Raw genomic sequence first — 15,066 nt, forward strand, 5'->3', positions numbered from 1 at the left:
GGAACTACTGTCAGTTCAAAAAGAGTCATGCATGGAAGGAGAGGGAGAGGCGAAAAAGCAAAGGCAAATATTCCTGACCAGTTCATCCACAGGGCATTGCCTATGGATAGAGGGTGTGGGAACCTGGAGCTGAAGTTTAGAAAATTTGAGTTGTCCAATGTGGCGAACAGATCTATGTGTGGGAATCCCCATTGTTGAAAGTACGGAAGGACAACCAGGGAATTTAGTTCTCACTCGTGAATTTGCTGCCATCTTCTGCTTATGAGGTCAGCAATCTGATTGTCCATTCCTGGGAGGTACTCTGCCAGAAGATGCCCTCTGTGATAAATTGCCCAATGCCAAATTGTCTGAGAGAGGCGTAACAGTTGCAGAGAATGTGCCCCCCCCTGTTTTTGTACATAGTACATTGCTGTCATGTTGTCGGTGTGGACTAGGACAACTTTCCCTATGAGGTGATACTGAAATGCTTTCAGTGCTAGATATTCAGCTAGAAGCTCTAGATAGTTAATGTGCAGAGATTTGTACTTGTTGTTCCATAGACCTTGAATTGTCAAGTTGTAAAGATGAGCACCCCAACCTGTGAGGGATGCGTCTGCTGTTAGCATGATCTGTGGCACAGGGTCGGTGAAGGGCCGCCCTTTTGATAAGTTTGGTGTGTTCCACCACTACAGAGAGCGATGGGTACGGCTGTCTACCAACACTAAGGGCCAGATGTATCAACATTAAATTTTGCTAGTCTCTAATAGCAAATTTTACCGATTCGCTATTATGGAATCGCAAAATGCAATGTATGTAGGTTTCGCAAAAAAAATTGTGATTCAAATAATCCTTAATAGCGACTCGCAAATTGTGATTCGCTCTTAAGGAATACCTTTCAATTCATTCCTATGTTCCTAGAGGCCCATAAGAATGAATGGGAATACATTAGCAATTTGTGATTACCAAATTGGTAATCGCAAATGCAATTACAAGGGTGATAAGGGGCCAAAAGGCCACCCTGATGTACCCCCAAAAAAGGTAAGTATACAAATGCAGTGCACATAAATGCCCTAAGGGCATGTGTGCGCCACACGGCACTTTCCAAACAAGAGGAAGAGGAAGGGAGATTATTATCGTATTATTATTCTGAGAAACAGTTACATCGGCTGTACATTATATATAACGAAATGATGGAGCGAAGTCACTTGTTGTAACCACACTGCACATCTAGTATGAATAGTGTTAATCGCTCGACGAATATTTTTACTAGCTCATGTATGATTGCTTCTATGTTCTCCCTTTCTCTTGTCTAGTACAGAGAAGAACACTTATCTGTTTTAATGCTCTGAAGAACTATGCGCTGTATTATACAAAATTTGTGTTGATTTTAAGTACAACTATGAAAGGTACAACATGAAAGTATCATATGACAGTGATTGCTCTAATTCAGTCTGTTTATACTAAACACGAATACTATCTTAATGCATGTTTATTCTGCGGATTACTAAGGACCACATGCATGACCCATTGACATAGGAATTAACACCTTATAATGCCCCAGCATAGTGAGCACATTATTTCTCCAGACCCAATGCTGCTTAATAGTCTAAAAGTTCTATAGCCAGCACCATATCTATTAACAAAATTCCTAAACCTATATGCCATAACGGTATTTCACCGATGGACAGAATATTTATTTCTTTGTCGATTTTTTTTCAGTAACATACACTCACTGATTATATTCACTTTTTTGTTTATTTTAATTTAGGCAAAAAATGTCTTTGCCCGGTCTTCCTTTTTTTCAATGCACATCTAGCACTTTTGGGTGAACTATGTAGGGTTTTTGAGATAATTTTTTATTTATATTCACTAATTAATTTTCTTACAGCCTTGAGAAAGCCCAGGTCGTATTGACCAAAGGGTGAACACATGTCGGCTGTTTGACTGTTTTCACCTGCAGAGCGCAAATATAAAAACTACATAATAAAGACTTTCTTCAAAAAAATACCTGGAAATTGTTTTCCTTTGGATACAACTGACCCAAAGACAAAATAGTCTTGCAGTGATCAAACATCACCTGTATTACATAAAGAGGAGCACACACTCATATCCTCAACAAATACCTAGCTAGTAGGCCCTGCATGTTTGCAATGCGCCAGTGATTAGCAGCTTGAGCAGCTACTCCTTTACTGGTGGCGTCGATAAGCTTGAATTCTTTATCTGGGGGAGATGCATCTCCAGAGGTCTGCGAGTTGGCTCTTTTACAAGTGTTAGAAACTACCAGAGAATCTAGTGGGAGCTGAGCTGTCCTTTAATAAAAAACTGGATCAGAGGATGATGGTTTATATTTTTTTATCAATGCTAGGTGTTAAAATGCGTGCCCGAACCGGGTCTTTAACAAGGTCATCTGCATGTCTCATCATGCCCTTTAACATAAGGAGACTTTGACTAACTATGTGTGAAGACCTTAGTGTCTCAAATAAAAAAATCGCATCAAATGCCTCTTTATGCAGTGTAACCCCATGATATGTTGCTGCGCTGGAATTAGCTCTAGATAGGATACACTGTCATCTGGAGGTGACTTTTTTGCAGGATATAGGTCTGTATAGGTATCCATGGGGGGATCAATATTATAATTATCCCACGGATCTGTAGGTGAAGGAACATTGTCATCATCATAATCATCATCCCCATCTCCTAAAGCAGGCAATATTGGTAAAGGTGAAGATGGTGGCGAGATTGGCAAAGTAAGATGAATAGGGCTTGTAGCAATGTCTTTTTTCTTCTTAAGGGGGATTTTGTATCCAGTGTCCTCTGAACTGACTTACCCTTAGAAGGAAGTTTGCAAATATATGACCAGTGCTGGATTGATGTAAAGCTTTTTCTGCTTTGGATCCAATTTGTCCTTTCTGATGTTCAAGATTCGTCTCGGGGATCAGAAATATCCTTTTTAGATTTTGGTGCAGAAAGTTTAGGTGCCAAACTGGACTTGTGCTTTTTGTCCTTGGAAGCGGAAGGCTTTGGCTCCAACTCAGACTTTTGTTTTGCAGCGGAAGGTTTCGGCTCTGAAGCAGACCTATGTATGGAAACTGAGGATTTCGGCTCTTTTGGAGCGGAATGTTTCAGGTCCGAAGACTATCTATCTCGGCTCGATCCAGAGCCGGAAGTCTGGACCTCTTGCTTCAATGCCGGGCCGAGGGCAGGGCGTCAGAAATGTCGTCTCTGTGCCAACTAAGGCCTGGAAGGCAAAAGTGATGACGAGGCCTTTGGTTTGGTAAGGGATAGTTAGTTATTGGGATATGGAGGTTTTGATACTCACAATATCCTGTCCCACTGGAATGTCTTCTGACTTCAACTCAATCTCTAGGTCGGGAGTCTGATTCTGGGACCGAGAAGGCCTCCTCTTCTTCTGCAGCTGCCCCTTCCTCCTGTTCGGCCTCTTCTCCGAAGATATCCGGAGTCTGTTGAGTGCCTTGGCGCTGCATTTCTCGAATTCGAGCCCGACTATCATGAAGTCTTTTTCGACTTGAACAAACGACATGCCTCACAGTCTTCTTCCTTGTGCTCTGGTGATGAGCACAAGTTGCACACCTGGTGTAGATCATTGCAAGGGTACTTGGAGTGGTGCAGAGGACAGAATTGAAACTGAGACCGTTCCTTCAGCAGAAGGGTGGATCAACGCCGTTAGGCCCGCAGGCTGTCCACAATGTTTTGACCGAAGATGAGAGACTTTCCCAATCGAATTGATACGCGTAGAGAGGGAAACAAGTTTGAGAACAATACCGGCGAGGGTACAGAGGCCTGCCCACAGAGGGGAACCTGAAGGGTGGTTTCGAACAGGAGAGCAGCAATACACATCCGAACCCGATGGAGGAAAGAAAACAATCTAACAATGGAGGAGTTGCCCATGAGCACTATCACCGAAAGGAGGGTACACCTTACCTCGTGACTAGGAAAGACTACTGCGAAGAAAAATAACTTGCAAACGTCCGGACCCAACTCTAGATGGCAGGAGTATGAAAGGCATGTGTATATACAGCACACATGCCTTGAACTATTAGCATACATGTATAACCCATTGGACCAGAGAGAAAAGACATTGATGGGTATGTATAGGGACAGCTGGGAGAGATTCATGGGGTGATGGTGACATGCTGATGGTACTGGACAGGAGACACAGAACATAAGGTGTAGGATCTGCTATAAACACCCCTCCAGACAATCTAAAGAGCCCATCAATTTCAGATCAAGGAGAAAATAATAGAAGGAGCAAGAAAAAAGGGGGCTGTGTTATACAAAGGCAAAAATAATGCCCTATTCCTGGACCTTTCAGGGGCAACCCTTCAAAGGTGAGGAGGTTTTGGCTCAGAGCACGACTGTGTCAGATATGATGAAGTACCATACATATAGGGCCATTGCTTTCATGTTTTTTCATGACAGGGGTGACTGATCTAGACTTGTTCTCTAATGGAGGCACAGGAGATCCCAAACGTTGAAGAAGATGTAGCAGAAGGGGAGAAGAGAACTAAGCCAGTTAAACCCACATGCCACAAGCAAATAAACAGCAGAGGGTGCCAACCAAGACATTGTAAGTGATGCAGTCAACATCAGATATTAGCTGCAAAAAAAGAGAAGGTCATTGTGCGGCGTCCTTCTTCTGGGAGACAACCTCCACATCCCCCTGATGCACACAATAACTAGTAGCCTACGAGGTGGAAGACAGGTGTTCTGACTGTAGTGAGAACTGATCATAGGACGGTCGGGGAGAGTTCAATTGTTTTATCACATGGAGAGAGTGAAGAAATCCACACACATGTGAGGAATGCTGATTTTCAACAGACTATACTTAAGTGATCCAGATGAGGAAAGTGAGTCACTTTGACAGTTCCAGTTTGGTGATCTTTGGCGTTTATATGAGATTTTCTGGGGAGAGGGGCAAAGACATATATTGTTATTTTTTTTACCAAAAGCAAGAGTTAGAGAAAAACTAAACCAGGAAAATCCCCCCCGGTTTAGGCTACAACGGCCTTACTACAATATCCAATGCATGCGCCAAGTGAAACAGATGCCCCTATGGATAATTTGATTAGCCTTTATGTAAAGGCACTAAACACACCACCCAAAAAGCTAGCAATCTTAAACATGTTGCAGGCTATGAAAATAGACATCAGTCTCCTACAGAAAATCAGATTACTGAGGGAAGACTTCTCTTTGCATGCATACTAGCTGTTCTAGGCAACACTTTGCATTGGAGCCCAAAAAATCTAGAGCAAAGGTGGTGATAATAGCACAAGACTTTAAAGGGAAGCTTCACAGCCCCTGGCATAATGGGGGAGGAGAGGTCACTAACAGTTGTAGTGTAAAAAGGCACATTGTGTGCCTTTTTACACTATATATGTCAATAACAGATTGTGAATGACAGTATTTTTGTAGAAGAGGGTATTACTATTCTGATGGATAACACCAGGGACTGTTCAGTCAAAACTGTGGACAACTTGGGATCTCTATCGGAGGTGTGGGGCCATGGGTGAGGAATACAGGCTTACAGGAAATACTATGTACCCAGCATTCTACACACTTAGATTTCACCTCCTGTTCAGTGCCATACTGATCCTTGCACAGCTAGACCACTTCTTGATCTCAGAGACGGTAGCTGTGAAAGTCGCTGGTGTAGAAATAGGACAAATCTCCTTTTGGAAGACGCACCTGTTACTTTGACAATGTGGGTCCCAAAAGCAGTTCAAGGAGACAGAGGGTGGAGTTTGAAGGACAGCTTCTGTAAAATAGGGAGATAATAGAGGACAAATGGAAGAGAATGACACTATCCGGAAGAAAAACACAGTGGCGACGTAGGTGACAATATGTCACGAGTTGGGTTCTCTAGTAACTTCTGGCACCAACGACTTGGTGAATCGAACAATGATGGACTACAAAACCCGCAACCCACTAAACATTACATAACTGAGGCGCATAGTTGGCAACATTCAATCCTGTGAGTTTTCACAGGGATAATTTGTGGGACCAGAACCCTTTTTCATCGTGGTCTCCTGAGTGAAAAATAAATCTCTTTCCTACTAATCAGAAATGGACAATTCATCCCATCCATCAAATTCATCCCCAGCAGACAAAAACATCACTCTGTTTAGGAGAACAGGTAAACCAAGACATACTCCCCTCTGTAAGCTACAATTAATGTATGACCTAGCAGTGACTTACCTGCTCCAATTTGAAAATATGCTGGTTGAAGTAGTATTGAAGACGTTCGTTTGCAAAGTTGATGCAGAACTGTTCAAAACTGTTACTTTCATAATCTTCAAAGCCAAAGATGTCTAACACGCCAATAGATAATGTCTGAAAGATAAAGCACTAAAACTTACACACTATGGAACATAACCATCAACACACCACCTCGGACATCTGCTAACCATCCAACATTCAAGATGCTAAACTACTGTAAAATTGCCAGCTCCTTTTTTTCACGTGAGAGAGTTCTTATATATCGACCTGAATAAAATGGTTTGGTCTCAAAAGCTAAATTTGGAACCAAAGGCCCTGCAAACTGTTGTAGAAGTGTGATTGGTTACTGTACATGTGTTTTAATCAGGCAAAGGTTTAGTGAGAGGCACAAAGTGCAATCTGCCTTATTAGCCAGAATCAGCAACAAGCCACCCCTTTTCTTTTTGTTTTACAGTTTCACCTATTTGCTGTTTTTCCACCTCAAGTGCAACTGATCACTCTGTCTAGTCCATGCATCCGAGTTCTACAAAAGACATTATAATTTGCATTTAACAAGCCATAATGTAACAGATTCACTGAGAAAATGCATCAGTAGAGACAAACATTGGAAAATAAATGTGCTGGTTTTAATCACCAACGAAACTCCGAATACATATTTATTAGATTAAATAAAAACAAGAAGTAAACAGTCATGTTAACAGGAACACAGATGATAGATTGAACTGAAAAAAAAGTGTCATGAATTCTTTATCTGGGGTATTCCTGCAGTAATCCACTTTGTCACCCCTACTTTTCTTTCCCATATTTTCAAAATTTCTATTTTAGCATTAGACAGATCGTTTGGCCTATCTATCCAACATCATCATCTGGAATTCCTACTTCAGTAAGTGCATGTAAGATCACCAATGACTAGATGTGCACAGCGTATACTCTCCATCCCTCCAAGAGGTAGTAAAGGGTCATGAGCCATCCTCTTTAAGCTAGATGAGGAGATAATTTGGCACCCTTCCAAAAAATATTTGTGACTTGCTAAAAAAGAGAAAAAAAACAAGATGGAACAGGAAGTTTACTCTTGGCCCACAGATTATTTCCAAATCACTAAACTGACTTTCACCTATGGATCTTAAAAACGATGTTTACTTGTTTGTCAGATCCACAGAGGGCCACACTGCTAATCGTCTCGTAATTTTCGTTTCAGTGTAGACAGATTAGATGTATCTGATACTCTCACATCATCTTATTGAACTAAAGCAGCAGTTGCAGAAGCATGTCTTTAGTGATGGGCCTTTTAGCATTGGAAACTTGCTTCCCAACCTTCGAGAACTATTCATTGTCTCTCTTTCTTTTCCAAACATGTTGAATTTTAAACTAAAACGTAAAGGTATGTATTGCCCACCAAATGTGTTATGCTTTTCTTTAGATAATCAATGTACTTTAGCCCCAAGAGGCACCTCTAGGGTTAATATTACTCTATGTAAGGGACAGAAAACCAACTGCAGAGAACGACAAACAGGATGAGAGTAATGCAAGAGGCAAATATAGATAAACTGAACAAGAATTTGAAGCAGCATTGTACAATATGCAGTTATGGAAAACCTAAGAATGAAGCAGGCACCAAAAGTGAAATAAATAGAGGATTAACAAGAAGGAAATGGAGAAAGACCGCGAGCAGTGGAGACATATGTACTGAGGTCATGCTCAAAAGTTATGCAGTATCTATGAGAAACAGCTCTGAGAAATGCATACACATGTGAGAAAAACATTTCAGGAGCAAGTGACTGTAGATCAAAAAATAGCATACTATACGTTAGCTTTTTTTATACCGTACTACTTCCCATCTTGTTTCAGGTTCCGAATTTAGAAAATGTACAACACCAGAAAATGAAAATCTGGAAGCCATACCCAGAACTTTTTGCCTTCATTTCCTCCCACTCCTCCTAATTTAGCCAATTTGGCTTTTCTTACCTTGGTGTTTTCCTCCAGGTCCTTGGTGTTTAGAAGAGCATGGTTAATTCGAAAAACAATCCAATCAAAAAGAGCACTGTACAAAGATTTGGCCATGGAATCTCGAACCGTAATTGCCTAGAAGGTAAAAGGAAAGCATAGGTAGTAAGATATTTTGAAGCTCGTTATTTCCAAAAACCGTATCCTGTACCATGGAACACAACAATTCCCTGCCACTCATAAATCAGCTCAGATCCAATATTAACAGCATCTCCAACAGGTCTGTCTGGCAGAAAAAATGGTTTTATATTCTGAATTTCAGCCTTTCCCTGGTCTAGTGCATTACAATGCAAATGTAATAAATGGCACTCACTGCCCTGAACAATTTAGAGAAATATATTAAGAAATAAAGCATAGCCTCTTACTACTTCCAACGCAGTACAATGCTTCCTAAGTATAGAAACAAAACACATTTAGTTGCAATCCAATCATTTATGAAACAAGTATTTAAAAAAGCGTTATGCGTTTATAAACTTTGATAACCTAGAATATAATAGAGCCCTAAGGACATTTGAGGCAAACAACTACGACCTAACAAGATGAAATGTGATACAATTGATATTATAATGGATAACTAGAGAAAAAAAACATACCTGCCTGTTTCTTTAGTTCTCCATTTCCACGCTGAATCCATAAACAATTAAATATCTCCACACACGTGCACCAGCAAATATTCTGCACTACACTTGTCAGTATTCAAAATGAATACAAACAAAGGAAATACTGACTTTAAACTGCAACTTTGAGTGTATGTGTGGTCTTTAATTTTTAAAAATAATGACAATTAAACCTCAATAAGTGATTGTGAATCTGACAAAGCATAGTTGTGTCAAATTGTTTTTAAAAACATGTTTAAACCGTCGAGGAAAAATATACTCTGTCCTAGAATAGTAGCGGAGTGAAAACATTTCGAAAGAATTATCATAATGGAGGAAGGGAATTACTGGCAAATATCTTCTCCATCAAGGTATTTTTTCTGAAATCAATAAAGATCGTAAGTGGATACCAAGCTGAAGCCTTAACCAGGAGAAGGGGAACTGAACACGTACTGCACATTAAGAACAGAACCCATGTAAACAGATGACGTGGGAGGCTTGTCCCACCAGGGGTTGGCCTAACCGTCAAAATGTATGCAGTAGTACTTAAAGGTATTAATTCATCTCCAAGAACCCATGTAAACAGATGACGTGGGAGGCTTGTCCCACTAGGGGTTGGCCTAACCGTCAAGACTTAGCTGCTGGCAGCAGGAGAATCAAAAGAAGTCTGAATGTCTTCGAACAGTCTATTGAAAGTACACTCCCTTTGAAATGAAATTCTGTGAGCCTGAATGCGAAGGGTAGGCAACTTGCCTTGTGGCTTTCGTTGTCTAACAAAATGATTCCCAGAGCTCCTCAGTCTTTAAAAATATTAAAAAATAGAAAACATTGCGTTTTAGCACCCGTTTGTGCTCTTCCAGAAGATGCCTGATAAACCCATCTCCCTTCCAGTTCTGTAGCACTGAGAGATAGACAGTCATTCAAAGTCTTCACTAAAGACCAATTGTCCCAAGGGAATGAAGCTTACTCGTTGATTTCTCCAACTGGGGCCAGTACTGGCCAAGAAACGTATAGAGATCCACTGGATGAGTTCCCACCCCCCCCCCAAAGTGGAAACTTGGGCCAAAGACTTGAGGGAATGGAGGACAGCAGAATTGATTTGTATGAAGAGAGTTAGGACGGATGAAAGGTTGGAAGAAGATGCTAGGGCCTGGAATACTTTAATATCGGAAGTCCTTTTAGAGGTGGCCTCTGAAACGCAAAGGTCGGCGGAAACACACGTAGACCCCGCTGATGATGAAACTGAGGTGCAGCGTTCGGACACGCTCAGGTTGAGCAAAAAGTACTCACACTGACGTTAAGAGTAATTAGATGAAGTGATATATGGCGTGACCAGAGACTTTCTATGTAAGTGACCAGGGTGGGGTTGATTAAAGAATTCTGTTCTTGTGGCTTGTTTATTGGGAACTCCGATTTTGTTACATGCATTGTAAAGAGTAGAGGTGCAGATATTTACGGTTAGTATACTCTTCTTAGTCCAGGACGTATTATTTTCTTCTTGAATATTTCTCCACTACAATCTTAAAGTGTTGAAACTGTTGAGATTACATTCTACCGTTCTTTTCTAAGATTGATCAGAGCTGAGAGATTGATGTAACCGGAAGGTTTGCACCCTCAATAAATAAAAACGTTGTGAAAAAAAAAGACCAATTATTAAATGACCGTGCTTCCCTTAAAACTACTCACGAGTGCTGTTGTCATTCTGCAGCACCAGGAATCTCAAAATCAACGGCAGAAACAATTTTAGGGAAGTAGCCCCAGTCAATTCCAGCATATTCATTTGATAACTCTGCTCGGAAATGAACCAATTTCTGCAGCTTAAGAGGTTGCCGAAGAGGGTTCATCTACGATCTATTGACACATTATTTACAAAAAATTATCTGAACTAGGACGCCTTCAACAATATTCTTTCGTCTTGCACCACTATACTGTGGTTTGCAGAGAGGTCGTCTTTGAGAGTTCGTTCCCTAAATTCCAAGTCACCTGAGACCATTAGGCTTCGGACATTCCATAAGAAGTGGCATGTGGAGTCTGGCTTTCAGGATTATGAAAACATGAAATTCATTGGAGCCTGGAGAGATGAGCCTTATCTGTGCTGAGTAGATGACTTTTGTGATCCTTACATCCAGTATTTCCCCCAAGTACTCAATGAATTGAAAAGCATTGATTAGCTACTATTAAAAACCCAACCGTTGAAGCAGACTTATAATTTAATATTTTTCAGCAACTTGTGGTTTTAGCTGACCTTGAGAGCAACTAACAATCCAGGCAAGATGAATGAATATCGCCTTCTACTTAAGCAAAGTTGCTATAAATGATGTGCATTTAAAGAATGTTTAAGGGACAGATGTCAGGCCGAAAGGAAGGACTTTGTACAGGTATCTGTTTTAGTTGATTTTCAGTCTTAAAAATCTTCGATGCTGTTGACAGATAAATATGTGTATTTATACCTGAATGTGTAAGCCTTTTACTTCTCTATGTAGCACATCCAATCTACCTGGTCTTTTTTAAACAAAATTGGTTGATACTGCCAAACCAGGACTTTGTTCGCGACTAAATAGTAGCAAATATAGACAGCTGTGTTCCACAGATAATTTGGAACTGGCTATACAGCACTCTCCTATAAAACAGATCCACTTCTTGCCCCAACCAGCCCAGGAAAATCATTTCAACACTCTTTAAATGAGCTAGGAGCATCAACACTGCGCTGGATGGGGAAATCAGCTAAGTTTTGGATGATTCCTCATTACCGCCCAACTGTAAATGAGGCACTAAAACTGACCAGGCTGGGCTAATATCTGCAGAGCTACAGTTCTCCTTTGTCGGGTCTTTCGCACTTCACTAGTAGTTAAGGAAGCACAAGTAGCTAAAAAGACCAAAAAGGTGCAAAGTGAACTTAAGCTAAGAAGAACGTTGCCAAAAGGCTAGAGAAGGGGTGACTCAGATGACAGTTGACAAGACTGCTTTGAAACAGGAAATATTAAGCAAGTGAAAGGGAGGCCGTGGCTATAACACAAACGTTAATGGTCGCAAGCCAAGGAAACTTGTGCCTGACTCAAGGCCCCAGGACCGGACACCAAACTTGACCATTATTGGTTGCCTCTCCACCCTCGATGTGACAGACATGATGGGGAGTCACAGGCTTCACATTAAGGCATCTAGGAGTGAGGCCTGTTGTGGAATTCGTGATCCGAGAAGAGATGCAGGCTCTGGAGGAGGTGAATAGGTATTGGGCAAAGAGGGGACCCACGAAGACTGTGTGCCTACTGGGCACCCTACCCTCCAGAGATCACTATGAGGCACCAGACATCCACTAAAAAAGATGACTCTCTTCTAAGAGAGGTTATTATAATAATAATAATAATAATCCACATTTGTAAAGCGCACAATCACCCGTAAGGGTCTCTAGGCGCTGGGGGCCGTCGGGAAGATTAAGCGAGCTATTGTACCATGCATGTGTGTGGCATTGTATGAATGATTAAACAAATACCCAGCCACCCAGTCCCAAAAAGGTATTAATAGGAGCATACTGATCTTGGTGAAAGCCACTGGATTGGGGTATGTGGCAGAAACTAGTTGATCACACTTAAGGGCCACAGAGGGAAAGTAACTCAGACCAGCGTGTTTTCCCCATTTTTTAATCTTGTCAGAAGGACTTGCGAATAAATACTGATTTGGGAACTGCCTAGGCAAATTTAAAGATTACCTCATATAGATTCCACACCCTTTTTCCTTAAAAAGTACTCCCTTGTAAGGAAAGAGGTGACAGCATCCTCCGAGGGTCATGAAGTACTCAGTGATGAAGCATGTAATTGGATAACATTTAGTGACTATGAGTACTTTTAAGAAAAAGTTATTTCCCGTATAGTCAGTGGACCCACTCTAGCTGATTCGAGGTGGACTCCCTTGCTTGTGACCTGAGAAGACAAACCCCGTGCAGCCCTGGTAAAATTAAGCCAGGTCACATGATTGCAGAGAAAGTAACTTGCTCTGACTAATGGTAATTTAATTAACATTTATAAAGCGCAAACAAATTACCCCCGAGAGGGTCTCTTAGAGCTACTGCACTATAAACGGGTCAAAAAGATCAAAGGAGTTATAACAGCCAGGTTTTGAGAACGTTTTTGAATAGGGCAAGGTCAGGACAGGACCATATATGCGGGGGTAGGCTGTTCCAATGATGGGGGCCAGATATGAAAATGATCTACCCCAATATCTGGTCGTACGTATGCGGCAAGGGCGCAGTAAAGCTTGCCCACTGGACCTAAGGGTGCGTGTTGACACATAGAGCTGCAACTTGTTACGCAGATAGATGGTTCCAAATAGGGACTTGTAACTGGGCTGAGTAGTTTCAAGAGGGAACGCTTTTTTATAGGTAGCCAATGCAGAGATTTGAGCGTCGGTTCTGAAGGGGAGCAGGGTTGCAGATTACAAACCAGGTGGGCAGTCGTATTTGTATCACCTGCAGTTTGCTAGGAGAGCTTTATTCGCTACTACCATAAGGGCGTTGCCATCGTCCTGCCACTTACAATAAGTGCCTGAGTGAGGGATTTTCTGGCCTGAAAGGGCAGCCACTGGAAAGCTTTCCTAAGAAGATGCATGATCCCTAAACAGGAACCATAGAATGAGTATACCTGTTCATAATAGGTTAACGTCAATCAGAATGCCCAGATTTCTAACTATCTTTTTAAGGGTAGGGCTGACCCCAGTTCTAGGGCCCACCAGTCTTTGGACCAAAAGAAGTGAGCTTTGCCAAAGAGCAAGATCTCGGTCTTTCCAGTGTTCAATTAAGGCTAAGACAGGCCACTGGACCATGAAGAAAAGAAGTGAGCAGAAGCGCCTTGCATGCCATGCCGGGAGAAAGAGCAGAAGTGACTGTGATGCTTACTAAAACCGAGCGGTTTCCACGCTCATGACACCCATGCGAGTGGAGACGTCCAAGAGTGAAGAACCATGGATATCAACAGTTACAAGGGACCAATGAGGAGGGCGGGTGCAGGAACATGCAAGCTCACATACTGAAAGAATAAGTGAGACCAGAAGTAAAGTTGAGGCCTATCAGTCACATCACAGAGCAGTCACCAAATCACTAGGCTCTCTGAGCTGACTTACAGGCCACTCAGACAGAGCACAAAGCACAGAAAGGTGATTGTTACTTTTGCTTGGATACCCGCTGGGTAGGCCATTGCCCATATTTACAAAGTGGTAGCAACAAAGTGTTGACGGGAGCCCTAGTGATACTTTCAGATGAGATCTTTATTACCAGTTAAATCAGAGTGGAGGGCCAAGATAAATCACCCAATCAATCAGAACATTTGTTAAGCACACCACTCACCCGTGAGGGTCTCAAGGCACTGGGGGAAGGGGGTGATGCTACTGCTCGGATAGCCAGGTCTCGAGTAGTCTTCTGAAGGTCAGCAGGTCCTGGGTCTGCCGTAGGAGGATGGGGAGGGTGTTTCAGGTCTTGGCGGCGAGGTGGGAGAACGATCTGCCACCGGAGGTCGCTCTTCGTATGCGGGGCACGGTGATGAGGGTGAGGTCGGCGGAGCGGAGCTGGAGGTTGGGGTGTAAGAGGTGAGTCGTCTGTTGAGGTATGCTGGTCTGGTGCTGTGGAGTGCCTTGTGGGTGAGGAGCTTGAAGGTGATCCTCTTGTTGACTGGGAGCCAGTGCAGGTCTCTCAGGTGGGGTGTGATGTGGCTGCAGTGAGGGATGTCGAGGATCAGGCGTGCCGAGGTGTTCTGAATTTGTTGTCGTCGTTTCAGGAGTTTAGCCGAGGTTCCTGCGTAGAGGGCATTTCCGTAGTCCAACCTGCTGCTGATGAGGGCCTGGGTGACCGTTCTTGTTTCGGTGGGGATCCACCTGTAGATCTTGTGGAGCATGCGGAGGGTGTTGAAGCAGGAGAATGAGACGCCGTTGACCTGCTTTGTCATGGAGAGCGTAGAGTCGAGGATGAACCCCAGGTTTTGTGCGTGGTCGGTGGGTGTAGGTGCTGTTCCCACTGCGGTCGCCCACCAGGAGTCGTCCCAGGCCAAGGGGGTGGAGCAGAGGATTAGGACATCCGACTTGTCCGAGTTTAGCTTCAGACAGCTGTTCTTCATCCACTCTGCAACGGCTTTCATTCCTTTGTGGAGGTTGGTTTTGGCGGTGAGGGGTTCCTTGGTGAGGGATAGGATCAGCTAGGTGTCGTCGGCGTAGGAGATGATGTTGAGGTCATGTAGTCGGGCGACGTGTGCGAGCGGTGCCATGAAGA

The 15,066-nt window shown here is 42.6% G+C and overlaps 1 protein-coding gene across 4 annotated transcripts in view; it reads right to left on the reverse strand.

Moving 5' to 3' along the window:
• MYO9A (myosin IXA) overlaps positions 1-15,066 on the reverse strand; it is a 1,257,959-nt gene that overhangs the window by 673,873 nt on the left and 569,020 nt on the right. For all 4 annotated transcript variants that reach the window (XM_078685018.1, XM_078685017.1, XM_078685015.1 and 1 more), the window contains 2 exons: positions 8,182-8,298; positions 6,196-6,330 (listed from right to left, as the gene is read on the reverse strand). In XM_078685018.1, coding sequence (XP_078541144.1) covers positions 6,196-6,330; positions 8,182-8,298 — 252 coding nt within the window. The remainder of the gene's footprint in view (positions 1-6,195; positions 6,331-8,181; positions 8,299-15,066) is intronic.

This window comes from Lissotriton helveticus, chromosome 3_2 (assembly GCF_964261635.1).
Source record: "Lissotriton helveticus chromosome 3_2, aLisHel1.1, whole genome shotgun sequence".
NCBI classification, from domain to species: domain Eukaryota; kingdom Metazoa; phylum Chordata; class Amphibia; order Caudata; family Salamandridae; genus Lissotriton; species Lissotriton helveticus.